The sequence below is a fragment of the Balaenoptera musculus genome, chromosome 4 (genome assembly GCF_009873245.2).
Source record: "Balaenoptera musculus isolate JJ_BM4_2016_0621 chromosome 4, mBalMus1.pri.v3, whole genome shotgun sequence".
In the NCBI taxonomy this organism is placed as follows: Eukaryota; Metazoa; Chordata; class Mammalia; order Artiodactyla; family Balaenopteridae; genus Balaenoptera; species Balaenoptera musculus.
This window is the reverse complement of record NC_045788.1, coordinates 57,558,639-57,575,893: the sequence shown is the minus strand read 5'-3', so window position 1 is coordinate 57,575,893 and position 17,255 is coordinate 57,558,639. Positions and strand designations below refer to the sequence as shown.

The 17,255-nt window shown below is 40.7% G+C and overlaps 1 protein-coding gene across 3 annotated transcripts in view; it reads right to left on the bottom strand.

Annotated features, from left to right (window-relative positions):
- The window catches only part of USP13 (ubiquitin specific peptidase 13), a 120,055-nt gene that overhangs the window by 75,777 nt on the left and 27,023 nt on the right, over positions 1 to 17,255 (bottom strand). For all 3 annotated transcript variants that reach the window (XM_036851569.1, XM_036851571.1, XM_036851570.1), the window contains exons 3-4: positions 13,230 to 13,290; positions 4,176 to 4,297 (exon numbers count right to left, since the gene is read on the bottom strand). In XM_036851569.1, the coding sequence (XP_036707464.1) occupies positions 4,176 to 4,297; positions 13,230 to 13,290 (183 nt within the window). The remainder of the gene's footprint in view (positions 1 to 4,175; positions 4,298 to 13,229; positions 13,291 to 17,255) is intronic.

Below are 17,255 nucleotides of genomic sequence, written 5' to 3'. Positions count from 1 at the left end.
TGATACAATGAAATGTTATTCAGCAATAAAAAGGAATGAAGTAGTGATACATGCTACAACATGGATGGATCTTGAAAATATATGCTAAGTAAAAAAAAAAGCCCGCCACAAAGAACCATGTATTGTATGATTCCTTTTGTATGGAATGTCCAGAATAGGCAAATCCACAGAGACAGAAAGTACGTTAGTGATTGCCAGAGACTAGAGGGAAATGAGATAGTTGTGACGGATGCCCAACTCTGAATATAATAAAAGCCATTGAATTGTTTGAAAAACAATTTTTAACAAAAATCTGTATTCTACATCACTAGCATCCTGTACAATTAGCTGAACTTCATACAGAATATTTTCCTCTGGGTAGCACTGACAACGGACCCCAGCATGGATTAAGAGACAAGCTCTGTGGTGACCTAAACGGGAAGGAAATCTAAAAAAGAGTGGATATATATACACGTACAACTGATTCACTTTGCTGGACAGCAGAAACTAACAGAACATTGTAAAGCAACTATACTCCAATAAAATAAAATAAGCTACAAGGAAAAAAAAAAAAATAGAGACAATGGAGGAAGTTCCCTCAGCTGCCATCCCACTCCCACTCCCACCCAGGCTCTGAGCAATTCCTATCAGTCCTACATCCAAAATCTAATTGCAGTCTACCTCTTCTTGATTTCGGCCATACCCATCCTTGCTCAGCCATCGTCCCAGCTCACCCGAATGGCCACACAGTAGCCTCCTTACGATCTCCTTTCTCCCACTCTTGCTCCCTTTTCTCTGCCTGGCAGCCAGTGATCTGCTGTGAACATTAGATCCCATCCTTCTCCAGCTTAAAACTCTCCAAGGTTATACGAAACACTACCAATTGACTACACCGGGCTACCCACAGTCAGGAAAAGGAAAAGGTCCCTGCCCTCAAAAAGCTTATACTCCATTACAGATCAGGCAATCAGGCATTCATAAATATACTTAAACCTCTTTTTTTTGGGGGGGAGGTGTTTATTTGATAGAAGTTTTTTACTTGATTTACAATGTTATATTAGTTTCAGGTGTACAACATAGTAATCTGATATTTTTATAGCTTATACTCCATTTAGAGTTATTATAAAATATTGGTTATATTCCCTGTGCGGTACATTATATCCTTGTATTTTATTTATTTTATACCTAGTAGTTTGTGCCTCTTAATTCCCCCTTCCCCTATCTTGCCCTTCTCTAAACCTTTTAAAAAATATTCCCATTCATCTCCCACAAGAAATGTTTCCTTTCAAGTATCAAAATTCATCTCCCACGTCCTTCCAGTAATGCCCCTAGAAAACAAGGTTGAGTTCACCATGAGCCCCTTCCTGATTTTATGGGTTTGGGCCATGCTGCCTTAGCACTTCTGGCTACACATCCTAATCTTTTCAGTCTGGTCTGTTACAACCTCTTTGTTGTTTCACTGACTACCTCGATCCCTTCCCTGTCCTCCTCTGAATCTTCTCCACCCTATTAGGTCTTTTTTAAGTGTTCTAGTTTGCAATGCACAGTGATAATAATAAGATATAATATTCTCTCTTTTTCTTTGAATATCCTTCCTGGTGACACTCAACAAAATTTCCTTAATCGTCTAGGACGTTTATAAAACGCTGACCTAGTGTTTTCAGAATACCACCTAGAGGCCCTTTTTATGGATCATATATGAAGGTCAGGATCCATTATCCTATAATTATACTGTGAATTATCTCAAGTACAGGGGTGTTCTGGAATTGGCTCAAACTGGCTTACAGACTTGTTAAATTTTAAGAAATTCTGCAAGAGGGTTTTTCAACACAGCCATTATTAAAAATTAAATTCTATAAGCTCACAATTAATATATTTTAAAAGTAACAAATATTCAAACTCTTCACTCCCTAGTTGTGTTACTCTATCTTAATAACTAATCTATATGCCCTTGAGGTCACGTACATCCACGTTACGCGAACGGTGAAAACTCTATGTGAGGGTGTCCTACTACACATCTCTTCCCAACACTGCATTCGGTGACATGTTAGCCTGAAATGGGAGTATTTACACCATGGAAATCAGCAAACATTACAATGCAGGGCTTTGTTCCAGGGAGCTAGTTGCTAACCAATTACAAGCACAAGCTTGAGTTCCTGACTCTAAAATGAGGCATTAGATTTCAGGCTCTAAGATCCCTACTGAGTCCCAAACACTATGTCTCTGTGACCCCTGTAACACTAAGAGGTAGTTTAACTTTCTGGTAGAATCTACAGAGTACCTATTTGGAACTGATTTCTTTTTTTTGTGCTGAGAAACTCAAGAGATGACGAAGAGTCACCTGGTTGGGTGAGTTCAATATTTTTGTTATTTAAAAGCTGAAAAAGAGAATTATCAAACATCAAAAATGTAGCAAAAGCATGAAAAGAAATTATAGTAACTAGCATCTGTTATATAGATAAATCTTACCAGTTACCATCAGATAAATCAGGCTTTTCCTTCTATCTCCCCACCTCAACTTCCAAACAATTCTCTCTCTTTTTTTTAATTCTTAAAGTATTTCTTAATTCTAAAAGACTCTGTATTAAAAATTATAATATATATTGCTGGATATGGATTTCTATGACACTTCACTTTTCTATAAAAGTGTTCACACTTAGGATTATGTTCTAAATATAGGAATAATGAAAAGTACTTAAAGGCTCTCATTAACTTTTCTCACATAACGACTTTTTCTTCATAAGGGAGTGAGAGAAAAATCATTTCTCATGACATTCATTCACAATGTGCTTCTTCTTTTTTGACAGCAGATATAACTCAAGAGTTATATTAAACAAGGGCAGTGAGAACTCTCAGTTGTATACAGATATAAGCTTTAGTATATAATATCAAGTAATGGCACGGGGTAAGACCATTTTGTCCATCATATATTTTGTCCTTGATCACAGCCACATGAGTGACACAGGGAATTGGAGAAAGCAGAGGTAATTCAATTCTGTACACATTGCTAAAACGTATGCATTTGGTACTAAAAAAGATATGCTATATCAAATAATTAGAGGAAAGAGCTACGGTAGCTTAATACACAAATTTTTCACTTCTATGGTCTTATGTTTAGGTATAAAGTAGATCAGAGGCAAAAGAGGCTGAATGGTGGCAACCTGGTCCCTAATGACATGGGAATCCCAAGCACAAACGCCCCCTCTTGGCAGGGGCACATGAGCAGGGGACTGTAGACAGAGTCACACAGCATCTGAAAGAATCAGGGACCTAAAGACCTGGCTTTGGTTCTAGCAAAGCTTGAGGAGGGGAAAAAATGAACTGGAATGTCTAACTCTGCCATCTGCAGCCAGGCTCTGAGCAGTCAGGATGCAACCGAGTAGAAAAGAGGAAAAGAAAGGAAAGGGAACACAGGAAAGGATGGAGCGGCGGAGACAATACAGGAAATGAGGGAAGAGCAGGAAAATGGTCTGGGTTCCCACAGGATTGGAGAATCAAAGTAAAACGGAGCCTGACTTCCTTACACCACCGCCACCAGCTTTAAGTTGTTCAGGAAGATAAAAGTTGCTCCATAAAAAAGAAGGGAAGGAAAGGGAAAAGAACTCACCGCTAAACCTAAATTCTAAAACCTAGAAAGCAGTCTTCATCCTCAAAGGAACACATTTATCACAGAGCTCCTGGAGACCTGAGATTTGTAAATATTGGGTTATTTTTCATAATCGTGTTGCTGTTGTTTTCTAGGTGGAACTCTTTTATGTTTCCCAAACAAAATTTACCTGGAATGCCAACATGCAGAAGAGACAAAAATTTTAGGCGTCCCTCTGATCAGAAGGCAGCCCCTCTCCAGCAGTCCCTGCACATCTCGGGGGCACATTGAAAATCTAAGACCAGACTGTGATTCACGGGTGGGAAGAAGCCAGCCCACCTGGAGCAGGCCGGCCAGTGAGCAGTGAAGCCCAAACAGCGCTGGAAGTAACAGGCAGCGGAGGGTACACGGCCCAGCGTTACTGAAAGGGAGCCCTGCGAGGCCCTCTTCGTGGAGGAGAAGCGATCTGCTTCTGTTCCCGCTCCTCCTTCTCCTCCTCTCTCATTCACCCGCCTTCCCCACCCGCCCAAGCGCACACAACTGCACACGCACACACACCTGACACAGAGAGTCACGCGCATCTAGCTAGCAGCCGTGCACACTCACTGACCAGGGCTGGTAACTCCTCAATATTTGGTAGTGCTATTTCATAGTGGTCTGGGAATATAACAAGTTTGGCTTCATCTTCGTATTCGTAATCGTCGCTATTTAAATCGTCATCAGTATCTAGATCTGAGGAGAAAACAAAAACAAAGAACAAGAAGTGAAGAAAGAATATTCCACACCAAGGCAGCACTCACTGGGAAAGCCAGATATCCACAGGGCTGACAAACCAAGGGCGCAGCATTTACAATTCAGCCATCCATCTGCCCCAAGCCAGGAATAGGAGGCCTTTCCGTCCTTCCTAAGTTATACACACTTATCTTCAAGGGACAGAGGTATAAAGAAGACTAAGTCATATCATAAAGCTTTACAGTTAAAATAGACATTTGTGCTAGATGTTCAATTCTTAGAGATGTTTAAAGGAATAGCCTGGTCATTATGATTTGTCGGGTACCTGACTCCTGATTTCACAAGAATGGGTTGGACTGTTTCTTACAACACAACAGAAGAAAGTACATGGGTTTGAGAATAGATAAACCTAGGTTCAACTCCGGGTCCAAAGTTTAATGTTTCTTCGGGCAAGTCACAGGCCTCATTTGTAGAATGGAGATAACACTTATCTCACACAGTTTATATGGAGAATAAATAAGAAATTGTAAACAAGAGACCTGGCACATAACAGGTTGCCAATAAATGGTAACAATTATTTTAAAATAAAATCTCAATTTCCCTCCCTCTGTCTCTATCTCCCCCATCCTCTCCCTCCCTGCTAAGAGCTGTGGAAATACTGCATAGTAAGCCAGAGGGGGAAACCCCGTAATATAAGTGGTCCTGTTGTCCTCAGGTGGTGGAGAATTTTCAGTAAGGAAGTCTGGCCTGTTATCTAACAAGTCATCACCTCTTTACTTGGCTCAATCTCTGGGAAAGTCAGGCAAAGGCTCAAGGAAATGTCCTGTCCACAATATTTACATGGACATTTCAGCCTTGTATTCACATGGATACCAGAATCCCAGATCATGTTTGTATATTTAGACATCTGGAACTATGGTGACAAACAGCTCTCGAGCCATCTTCTACTCACACACACACACACACAAACCCACACACAAACAGGTACACGAATATGGGCTCTATAAACAGGAGAAAGTTATTTTACTAGATGAAGCGCCAGCTGAGAACCAAAGGATCTAGATTCTGTTACTACCTTGTTGTATGCCTCAACCTGGAATCTTTTTATGTACAGTTTCTGCTCTTAAATTCTCAAAGGGAGAGCAGTGTTTAAAGCGGAAATGAGTACAGCTAAAATGCAGTCTATACATTTTGATAAAAGATTCTAAATAATAAGAATCAGAAATGCCAAAATAAACAACAAACATTGTTAGGTAGCCATAAGAGGTTATTTGACAAAAAGCAATGTTAAAGAAGAGTCTAAGAGTTTAAGAAAGTAACTACAGGCATTTATTTAAAGAAAATGACTCAAAGACAGACATTCTATGTATAAAAATCTGAATGCCCCAATACCTGTAATTTTTAAAATTAGAACCTAAGTGTTCAATGAGAATGATGTTGGGACTTCCCTGGTGGTCCAGTGCCTAAGACTCCACACTCCCAATGCAGGGGGCCCAGGTTTGATCCCTCGTCAGGGAACTAGATCCCACACGCCACAACCAAGAGTTCGAATGCCACAACTAAAAACCCTACATGCCGCAACTAAGACCCGGCTCAGCCAAATATTAAAAAAAAAAAAAAAAAAAAAGAATGGTGTTGAACCCACTAGAATATTACTTAAGTGATATTTTTTTAGACTGTGTAGAAACATGGAAATGTTTATGCCATGTTAATGCTAAAAATACAAAATTCACCTTCACTGAAAAGACAACTTTGTAGTAGTTATGTTCATAGACAAAAATCCAAAGGAAATCTGAACAAATGAAAATAATGAATGGGGAATTCCGTGGCGGTCCAGTGGTTAGGACTCCACGCTTTCACTGCCGAGGGTGCGGGTTCAATCCCTAGTCAGGGAACTAAGATCCCACAAGCAGCAGAGCATGGCCAAAAAAAACAAAAAGAAAAGAATGAATGGATGAACTTTATTCTTAAATTTTTCTTTATTATATTGTGTTTATTATATTATATTTGGTTACTTACTGATTTTAGTAACCAAAGTATAACTCGTTTGGTTTGTGTACACAGTCAGCTCATATAACATTATCTAAATGTCTTTTTTCCAGAGAAGACATCTGCACTTATGCTAATTCAATCTTACCTGGCCAAAAACAATGATAACTAAGGCCAAAAAAAAAAATCCCACCCTGACATTGACCAGCTACAGAAGCCTGGGCAGTTCTTTCCAAGTTCAGTTTCCTCATGAGTAGGCTATGGATAATATTATCTACCCCCGAAGATTGTTGAGAGGATTAAAGAAGTAAGGTTTTAAGGTACCTAGTTAGGATCTGGTAGGTGTTAGGGCTCCACAGACAGCTGCCATCACCCCTACCATCACCCTCGCCATCGTTGTCATCCTCTTCTCTACGCTCCTGACAACTAACAAAAGCACAAGTGACCTCCCTTCCCTTTGGTTGCCAGCTGCAAACATCCTGAAGTCAGTTTCAGGAGGACCAGGATATCATGGGGGATCTTCTATGTGATCTGAGTGTGGAGAAGATATGAACTTCAAATGCTTCTAGACTGTAAGCTCTAAGCGCAGGAAGTGGGTCTTATTCACCTTCTAAATCCCTAGACCCCGCACAATGCCCAGCACACAGCACACACTCAGTAAACATCTGGGAAAGGAGACTTTAGGAAGTTAAGAATACCAGCATGTTTAAGGACAACAGCAAAGCAAAAGCATCCAAAGGGCTGTTACAGTTTTCGGGTTTTTTTAATTGGTAACTGATGTGTGTTTAAAAAAGCAAGACTACTGTCGTGCAAAAAGGCATAGCTTTGTTGGGCTTCCTTACACTTATAGTTTACTTTTATTTTTATTCTTAATTCACTGAGATGGAAGGGGACCATGATCTTTCCCAAAAACCTTAATCCAATTTAGGGAAAAGTCAGCAGAGGTAACCTACACTCTGAATCTAAGGGACAAAGCTAAGGTTTCTCCTGCATATATGTGACCCCACAATCCTAAATGTAAATCTACAATTTCCAAATTTCTCTAATTAGAGTCTCACCATCCCAAAACATCTAGTTGAGGAAACTATAGAGTAACCATAGCCTAGGGACCAGCAGTACGAGTACCCCCAACCTCTCCCAGCAGCTACTTTCCACGGGGACTATTAACTGGCAATACCTGGATGGGACCTTTTTCAAAGATAAAAAAAGATTTTTTTAAATACCTCTTCTTTAACTCTACTTACTGATCTGCTCAGATACCTGAGAGAAGTGGCTGGGACCACAGCCATTCCAAGAAGTAACTATGAAGCAGCACAGCGGAGGAAAGGATCCCTAAATCAAACTAGGGCAGTGAAGCCCGGCTCAGAGTGCTCTCGGCCTGACTGTATTGGCGTTAATTCGTGTGCTGGAGGTGAGCAGTCTGCTGCACCAGTGCCGTGAAATCGGACCAACCACTCGCCCTCACGAGAAGGTACGGAGGCAGCTCCTTGAACACAGACCCTGTTCTTAATGACCTGCTTCAGATGGAAACAGCAAAATAGAGTTTACTTGAAACTTCTGGTCATTATAGGCACAGATGAGTTTTCTGAACAGGCCCATTCCTGGAACTTTCCACAGATGTTCTGTTTTCAACCTGTTCTTCATCAAGTATGAATGCCAAGGCTAAAGACAAAAATGTGGAATGTAAGCTCTCTGAGGTTTAGCAGTAGCTCTTCGACATCCCAGTCTTCAGACGTGGAAGAACTGACTCATTTACTCCTGTTTGTGAAAGGTGAGGGGGCCGGTAGGGGAGTCAATAAAAATGTGAACATTTAACACTTTTTTTTTTTGTATTTTTGAATTTTATTTTATTTATTTTTTTATACAGCAGGTCCTTATTAGTCATCAATTTACATTTAACACTTTTATGACATACCAAAGATATGGTATTTTTAATTAAATTTATTAGCAGGTCTTTACACAACTACACACATTTGTAGCTTTAATGTATAGAATATACGAGATTAGGCCAGAATCACATCACAAGTCCTGGGGTATTTCTTTGAAGATCCCGGACTCCCTTCCATTCCCCCTTCTCTCTTTCCATCTCATAAAACAGTAAGTTTTCTATCAGCCTACTCCCAAAATTCACAATCTTTCATATCGTTGTAAATTATCTTTGTCAAAGGCAGCCTAATAGTGTCCCTTTCTAGCTTAAAAACGTTATTGCAGAGCTACCCACACTTTCCCAGTTCACAGCACCCTTTAGCATCCCAGCAATTCTTGCACAATACCAAGAATTGGCCCTAAACCAAAAGAAATGCCTGATAGTTCTTTTTATTTAGTAGTTCGGTCCAAACAACTTATTAAGTATTTATGTTCTAATAAGTTAGGAACCATTTGAAAAGATAATACACATAAATTGAAAGGAAATGAATGTTTTATTTCACTCTTAAATAACCGTAATTCCTTACTAAGGGGACGTGTATACCTGTGAGGCACTACAGAACTTCTCTCTGAATCAGACTAGACGCTGTCTCCCTTATTTCCCATTCCACATTTATTTTCACATGGTACTTGCCTTTTACCACAGAAACCACTAAAAAAAGATAGCTTCACAAAGACATGAAGTCACTGAAAGGAGTATAGGATACTCTAGTAGCGAGACTACATCAAGCTAATCTCTCATGCAATGTTCAAGCATCACTGTGTTCCCCTGAAGAGTTAAAATATCCTGTGATTTACCGGTGAGTTAGTTGAGGCAACCCGGAGTGCCTCAGGACACAGTTTTGGGAACCAAAGTGTTAATGGCTCCCCATGGCCTACAGGAAAAAAGTCTAAAAGCATGGTATATGTCTAGACTATTGCTGGAAGAATACGCAACATATATAAGAATGTACAAGCAGAAAATATTATTTGTCTCTGGGCAGAGTAACTAAGTGGCTGGGAGACAGGGAAGAGAGAGAGGAAAACTTACTTTTCATTATGGAAGCTCTTATAACTTTTCAATTTTAAGCTTTGTCCATGTGCTATGTATTCAAAGAATATTTTAAAAATCCTAAATCCTAAAAGAAGCATAAAATTTCTATGATTCAAAAATTACAAGAATTGTCATTGTTGATTCTAAAAAAAAATTACCAGCAAAAGCTAGACCTGAGGGAAGGATCCCTTAACTGGGGTTTCACTTAGATGACTTTCAAGGTAATCAGGAGGAAGAGTGCCTTGAATGCAGGGGCAGAATGAGGCTCAGGAGACTTGAGTAAGCAATTCAGCACCAGCTAATGGCCTCGGTTTCCCTTATAAAATCAATACTGAAGGTCACAACTAAATGATTCAATGGTTTCAATATCACTGCTGAACCAATGAAAAGGAATTAGTCACAAAGTCATTAAGTAAAAGGGGATAAAAAGCTTCTATCCAGGAAAAAGCATTAGTCATCTGCATGTGTTTTGTGAAGGGGATAAAGGGTCATCATAACTACATTTCAATAGCAATGAAAAGGTACTTTGTAGTCAAAGAAACAAAGAGGCTACAAGAGAGTTCTCCTCCTCTTCATGAAGAGACAACCCAATGTCCCTTTTAGGGAAGGAAACTGTGGCAGAGGCTACTAGCTGCCTCCCAGTATTCATTCTCCCTTTCTTCCTTAGTAACACACTTTATTCAGTTAAGAGACTTTACTTTCCAGCCTCCTGTGCAGCACACAGCATAGCCATGTGACCAAGTTCTGACCAGAGAGGTGTAAACTAAAATGTTGCATGGGGATCTATGAGAAGGCTGACAAAAAGAAGTTGAATCCCCTGGGAGATTAGATTTTTTTTTTGTCCTTTCCCCTTTGTCTTCCCTGCCTTCCAGAATGGGGATGTGATGGCTGGAGTCCCAGTAGCCATTTTTGGACCATGAAGTGACCATGAGGTTAGAAATTACAGGACAGGATAGAAGGTGAAGTAGAAATATGGGAAGAACCTAGATCCTGATGAACATGAGGCCATCACATCAGCCTGGATTTGCTGCTTCCCAACATCCTCTACATGAAATGAGAGAAATAAACATCTACCTTATTAAAATTCACCAATATTTTACATTTCCAATTACATAAATCAGGGTAGTTCTAATACAGTCCTTCACTGAAATTAATTTACAGGCCATACCACCTTGAAAACAGAGCTGTAATCAGTGTGGCAAGAGAAAAGTGCCTGCTACTGGGAGCTACGAGGGGGTATAAATCAGAGCTTGCAAAACTTAATCCTTACTAACATAAATTAGTGATGCATCTGAGTATAAAACAATAGAGAGAACTGGGGCCTAGGACAAGCCCCAGAGTGCCAATGGCATTCAAATTTAAACTTTTTAGAAAGTGGTACAGTCCAAATAGAACATTTTTGCTGGGCTGTGAGTTTTAGGCAGATCCTGTGGCTTTCTAAGACATGAAATGTTGAGAGAACACAGAGAGCAGGTATAGAAAAAGTCCAACTGAAATGAAAGGGTGGGCTAGTTCTCCCAGGAAGCAATGGAGGGGTTCACACAGTATGAAGCACAAAACCTCAGTGCTTACCTTTGGATTAATTTTTAAAACAATTACTTGACAATATCTGCTACCACCAGTATGATCACTAGAGAAATCAAACTGCAAGGTCTTTTGAGTAAAAGACACAAAGGTTAGGGACTTCCCTGGTGGCACAGTGGTTAAGAATCCACCTGCCAATACAGGGGACATGGGTTTGATTCCCTGGTCTGGGAAGATCCCACATGCCGTGGAGCAACTAAGCCCGTGAGCCGCAACTACTGAGCCTGCGCTCTAGGGCCCGCGAGGCACAACTACTGAGCCGGCGTGCCACAACTACTGAAGCCTGTGCGCCTAGAGCCCATGCTCTGCAACAAGAGAAGCCGCCGCAATGAGAAGCCCACGCACCGCAACAAAGAGTAGCCCCCACTCTCCGCAAATAGAGAAAGCCCGAGGGCAGCAACAGAGACCTAACACAGCCAAAAAATTAATTAATTAAAAAAGAAAAGAAAAGCAGCTAATTTATTTTAAAAAAAAAAGACACAAAGATTAAAGGATAAGAGGTCAGCTAACTTCTTTATTCAACCAAAGAAAATAAAGAAAAATAACAATGTAGGTCAAAATATTCAATTATTTCCACATTCAAGAATGCCATGCCAATGTCATTTAATTCAGAAGAAGTCAATTATCTCTACTTGTGGAAGGGAGCCGAAGGCTTATAACCAAAACATCAGAATGCACTCAATCATTTCAGCTTTCTGGCTCATTCTAAGCTGCTTTGAGTCTAGTTGGGTAGTCTGGGTTGTGGTCCAAAGCCATGACAAGCAGTGGGAAAGATTGGCCTGTGTGGAAAAACCAACTGCAGATAAGCCTCACTAAGAAAACCATGGGCTGAAAATCAGGAGCGAAGACAGCAAGGGTGGGCCCAGTGCAGGGTAACAAGAATCCAAGTGGGAAGGAAACTCAGCTCCAAGACTGTTTCCAATGGCTTTGCTTGTCAAATAATTAATGTGTCTTTTTATTACAGAAAAAGAATTTAAATACAGATAAGCAAAAAAAAGAAAACTAAAATCACCTCAATTTCACCACCAAGAAAGAGTTACTATTAACAATTTGGAGAGTACATTTTGTCAGACTCTACTAGACTCTCAGTTATATATGTATATGAGTATGTGTGTTCACACATACATATATATACACATACATATACGTATATGTACGTACACACAGATATACACACATATAGATACACATACATACACACATATGTATATGTGTGTATAAATTTTCTTTACCAAATGAAATTACAATATGCAAACAATTTTGAAATTCCTTCCAAACAATAATCCTAGGCGTTTAGAGATACAAACTTGCTTGGTCAAAAATTATCAAACCACTTTTTCTCCTGGGAAAACCATATCAGAAGTTTAATATGAAATATGATCACTTTGCTGTACAGTGGAAACTAACACAATATTGTAGAGCAACTATATGGCAACAAAAATTAATTAAATAAAAAAAGAAACATGATCATGAGTACATGATATAGAAGCCAGTATGTATTTGCATGAGCAAAACTGGCTCTTCTGAATGAGGGAAACAGAAAAGCACTATTAAGCAAACACCACAGTGATCACTGTTACAGGTAAGATCCACTAATGGATGATAAAATTAGTAGGCAAAACTTTAAGGAAAAGCAAGTATTAGTATAGTCTCCAAGTATCACTCCCAAAATATTTATTAATTATACTGTAATCTCATAGTGGAGAAACCCAGCAGACACTACCTGACCAAGCAATCAAGGTTAACATCACCAGTGTGAAGACAGCTCAGCTCCATGTGCCCCCTGATACCAGGCCCTGAGAAGGGCCCATCACCTGTGTGGTATTCTTGCCAAAAATGCACTTCCTCAGGCTTATCATGAAGTAACATGATAAACCCAAATTGAGGTACGGTCCACAAAACAACTGGCCAGCACTCTTCAAAAGTGTCACAATTATTAAAGACAAAAAAAGTCTGAGGAACTATCACAGATTACACAGGATTAAGGAAACATGACAACCAAATACAACATGGGATCCTGGAACAACAAAAAAAAATGACATTAGTAGAAAAAAATAGTGAAATACAAATGAAGTCTGTAGTTTGGCTAATATTAAAAAAAGAAAAACTATCTCTTCTTTAAAGGCAGTGAAAAAGGAGGCTAGAAACAGAATTACAATTTCTCTCCAGTCACTATCAGCATAATTGCTTCAAAACACTAACCCAACAAGAGTGCTGTAAACATTCTTCACCACCAGGTAAACACAAAGTGGAGACAGATCATCTCGAGTTAAATTGGTTCCTCTCATCCTTAAATTGTAGAGCAATAAACAACCTATGATTCCAAATCAAACATGCACATGCACACACATACACACACACAGAAAATCCAGGCACATTATTGATAACTATTCACATTACCTAAAAAAATCTTGGAATTCCTCCTTTTGGGTAAAGCTCCACCAGATGCCCCTCTTACCTTCTGAAAAGAGAACAAGAGATTGTTAAAATTCAGCCTATGCAACAGATGATTGGGGGTGGGGGTAAAATCTCAGAGGTTCCTAGTTTTTATAAAAGGCCAAGAGGAAATATTCAACCCGGACTAGAGATTCCAGGGTAAACAGGAACTTGACCCAGGTCCACGAAGGTAGGTGAAGGGCAATGCTACTGTTCTACCTGATTATGTTTTCACCAAATTATCAAGAAAGCACCTCTGGAAAGGGAAGTGAAACCAGGGTCAAGGTGAAGTGGACACTTCAACTTCAAATCAGCACAGGCTCCCAAGAGGTTGGAGCCCATGCCCTGACTGGAGCTACTCTGGAGAAATGGTAGCTCCAGGAGGGAGGCTCTTGTTCCCCTGCTACCCACTGGGCCCCCTGTGCTTGGTCCTAGGTGTGCACAACTACTACTGTTGGAAGAGTTCATAAATATTAATAAAGAGTCACTGATATTCTGGTCATAATAAGCCTCAATCTAACAGTTTTGGAGCCCCAGCTGATGGTTGTTTGCCATCCTAAGCTCCATGTATTCTCTACCTCTGGTGGAAGTCCCCAGCAGCAATGAAATAAACGTCTACCAAGTGGTTATGCAAAAGAAGTCATTCATTACCCTTCTGATACTTGCACAAGAAATTTTACTCTCAAATAGGACTATTAAAATGTTTGTTTCAATGGCCAAAACTCTTATTTCCACACTGCGTGTTCTTCCTGTTATTAGAAAAGAGCACGTTTCTAACACACCGCAGTGTGGGTCAAACCCCAGCATCTTTTCAAGCAGCCACATGCTTTCGCAGCACCAAGGCCCTGCTGCTGCTTTAGTTTGCCCTCCTATCAGTCTTAAGTCTCCTTTCCCACATTTTATTATTCCGCATTGAAAGTGGACTCATCTTTGTGATTCTCACAATAAGTGTTTACAGCTTCTACTTTAAGTTTATAGTTCGCATCTCAGGAATACAAAATTATTGAACCCTTTAGCTCAAAATCATGTCTCTCCAAATACTAATGCCACATTCGCGTCACCGTTCTTAGAATCCGTCTCCTCCAAGATCTCAAAGCCTCTGTTCCTCTCCCCTCCACTTGCCTGCCTCAAAAAAGGATGAGATAAAACCTGCACCAAAGGCATATTTAACCATCCACATTTACCAATCCTGGAGGTCACTTGCAATCTCTCTATGGAAGTTTACGGCATCCTTTCACTTGTTCCAACCTCAATGTCCCCTCCACTCCTGCGTGACAGTGAGGGGAGAAAAGAGAAGAGGAGCTGCAGGGAGACCTGCTGGACCACGAGGCTCTCCCCAGATGAGACAGTCACACCTCAGACTCGGATTAGATCCACTTCCTTTCAGGAAAAAAAGTCCCACAACTACCAGGTCTTCCTTCAAAAGACCATCATCTCTGTCCCTGCATCAGTCACCACTAGAAATCGACAGGGTTTGAGAAACTGGAACTCCTCAGTCAGCAGATGTGACTGTCAGGCTCTGTGCTGGAGCTCAGGCTGCAAAGTGAGTGAAGACACGCTCCAACCCCTGAGGAGCTCACCGGCAATAGGAGGGGAACATGATGCAAACGAAGAGCACAGAACGGATTCTGGTGAGTGTTAAGAGAGGTGAGGATCATATCATAAGGAAGAAATGATAGTTCTTCTGGGGATGGAGGGGATGGGCAGGGCTGGTGAGGTAAGAAGAGCAGCAGGCCTGGCATATAGCAGCTGCTCTGTAAATATGTGTTGGTTGGTTGTATGGATGGATGGATGGATGGATGGATGATGAATGGATGGTGGGTGGATGGATGGTGGATGGATGGATGGATGGATGGATGGATGGATGGATGAATGGATGGACGGATGGATGGATAATGGATGGGTGGTTGGATGATGGATAGATATATGGATATGCTGACCACAGGGAATACAACAGGTAAAAAAGGAATGGGGGGTAGAAGTAGGGCATCCCCCAAAAAAGAAAACAGCACATACAAAGGCCTGAAATCATGATGTGTTCCAGAAAGGAGAAGTGGTTTGCTGTGTCTAGAGCACAGAGCTGGTGGAATAAGAGGGAGGGTTAGAAAGGTTCCAGGAGTCAGATCATGGAAGGCCTTGTAATCACATGCAAAAGAGTTTGGACTTCATCCTGCAACAAAGAGAAAGACATACGAGATTTAAGCTTCAGCGTGTCACAGGTGCATAGGTATATGCATTTGAAAAGATCGCTCTGGGTGCAGCATGCAGACTGGGTGGGATTGAAGGCGGCAAGTATGAAGGAAGGAAGATTAGTCAGGAAGCTACAGCACTAGCCCTTTTAAGGCATAATGAGCACTCAGACAAGAACAGCAGGGATGAAGAGGACAGGACGGACTTCCAAGCTGTTTGGGAGGCCCAGATAACTGGACTTGGTCACCAACCTGCCATGGAATGAAAGCAGAGTCCAAAGGGGGTCTAAGTCTCTAGAATTCAAGCCGTCTTGAATTCTAGAGGGTGTAGTGAAGATGGTGAAAACAGAAAAGCTTTAAAGCTTTCATTGAAGGATGGGGTGACTGAAGGAGGACTCAAATTAGAGTTCTGTGTTGTGCTCTTTTTTAAGGTGGGAGAAGAAATCCAGAAGAGGGAGATGTTGGAGGTGTAAGAGGGAGTGGAGTTAATGAAGGTTCCGAGGCAGGAGGAAAGGGACCACAAGGACAGAAAGAACACAGCTTCTCTCTGAGATGTGTGGAAACATGTGAGGTGTGCTGAGATGGGAGGAAACGAAAGTGGAACCACTGTGGATGAGTTCCCAGGAGGCGAGGCAGGAGCTCAGGGAATTCCTGTCCAGGGGTCTCTGTTTCCTCTGGAAAGTACAAGTCCGATCGTTTTCTGAGAATGACAGGTAAAGTCTTGCAGAAAGCATCCAAAGTTTGGAGTGGGAGGGGGAACAGGCTAGATTTGCTGGGCAGTGAAGAGGGCCCAGCAGAAGGGAGAAGGCCAGGAATTTGACATGGTCCCAAACCCCATGGCAGTGTGTGCGGGATCCCTAGCGGTGCATCCATGGAAGCAGAAGATGATACTGATGATGGGCTGGCTGGGGTTCTGAAGGACAGTAAGGAGGCCAGACAAGGGGAGGGTCAGTTGAGGGTACTGGTGATAGGAGAATGTTTAAAGTCATGGATCCTGAGAAGCGGGTGAAACAGATCAAAATAGAAATAAATGAGTGAAAGAGCTAAAATGAGAGAGGGTTGTGGTCAGAGAGTGAAATATTTAACTTAAAATTTCAGAGGCAGAGCTAACTGCATTCTGTAATTCTGCCGCTAGCTTTGCGACCCTGAGCAAGTTATTTCAAGTCTCTGGGCCTCAGCTTCATTTTTTTCCCCTCAGTTTCCTAAAACTTCATCACTTTACACTAAGACAGATGATACAAAGCAAACTTTATCAGAATTGTTATGTCCCACCTAACAGGAGTAGTGAATGTAAATCATATAGTATTAGGCCAAGGTTAGATTACTGTAAAGCTAATCATTCAGTTTATAACCTATCTGACCTGCTGGTCTTTCTTCCTCCTCTTCCTCCTATTCTCCCCACTGTCCAATTTGGGGATCTCTCCTTTGTCCAGAATTTAAACAGAGAACATATTAGGTAGGCTGGGGTGAGAGATCAGATGAACTTCAAATCAGCGTTGACTATACAGAAGATCCAAGATAGTCTACAAACTATTAGGACTAAAGTGAAAATTGAACAGTATTGCTAAATATAAAATCAATATTTGAAAATTAATAATATCTCCAAACGACATGGATAACTAATTAAAATACATGAAAAGATAAAAAAGCAGTAACAATAGTTACAAAAATTATAGGGTACCTTAAAAAAATCTAACAAAAATAAAAGCTCCTTTACTGAAAATTACAAAATATTTTTGAAGGACATAAAAGAGACCTGAATCAATAGAGAGGTATGCCATGTTGAACAGTCATTCAGTTA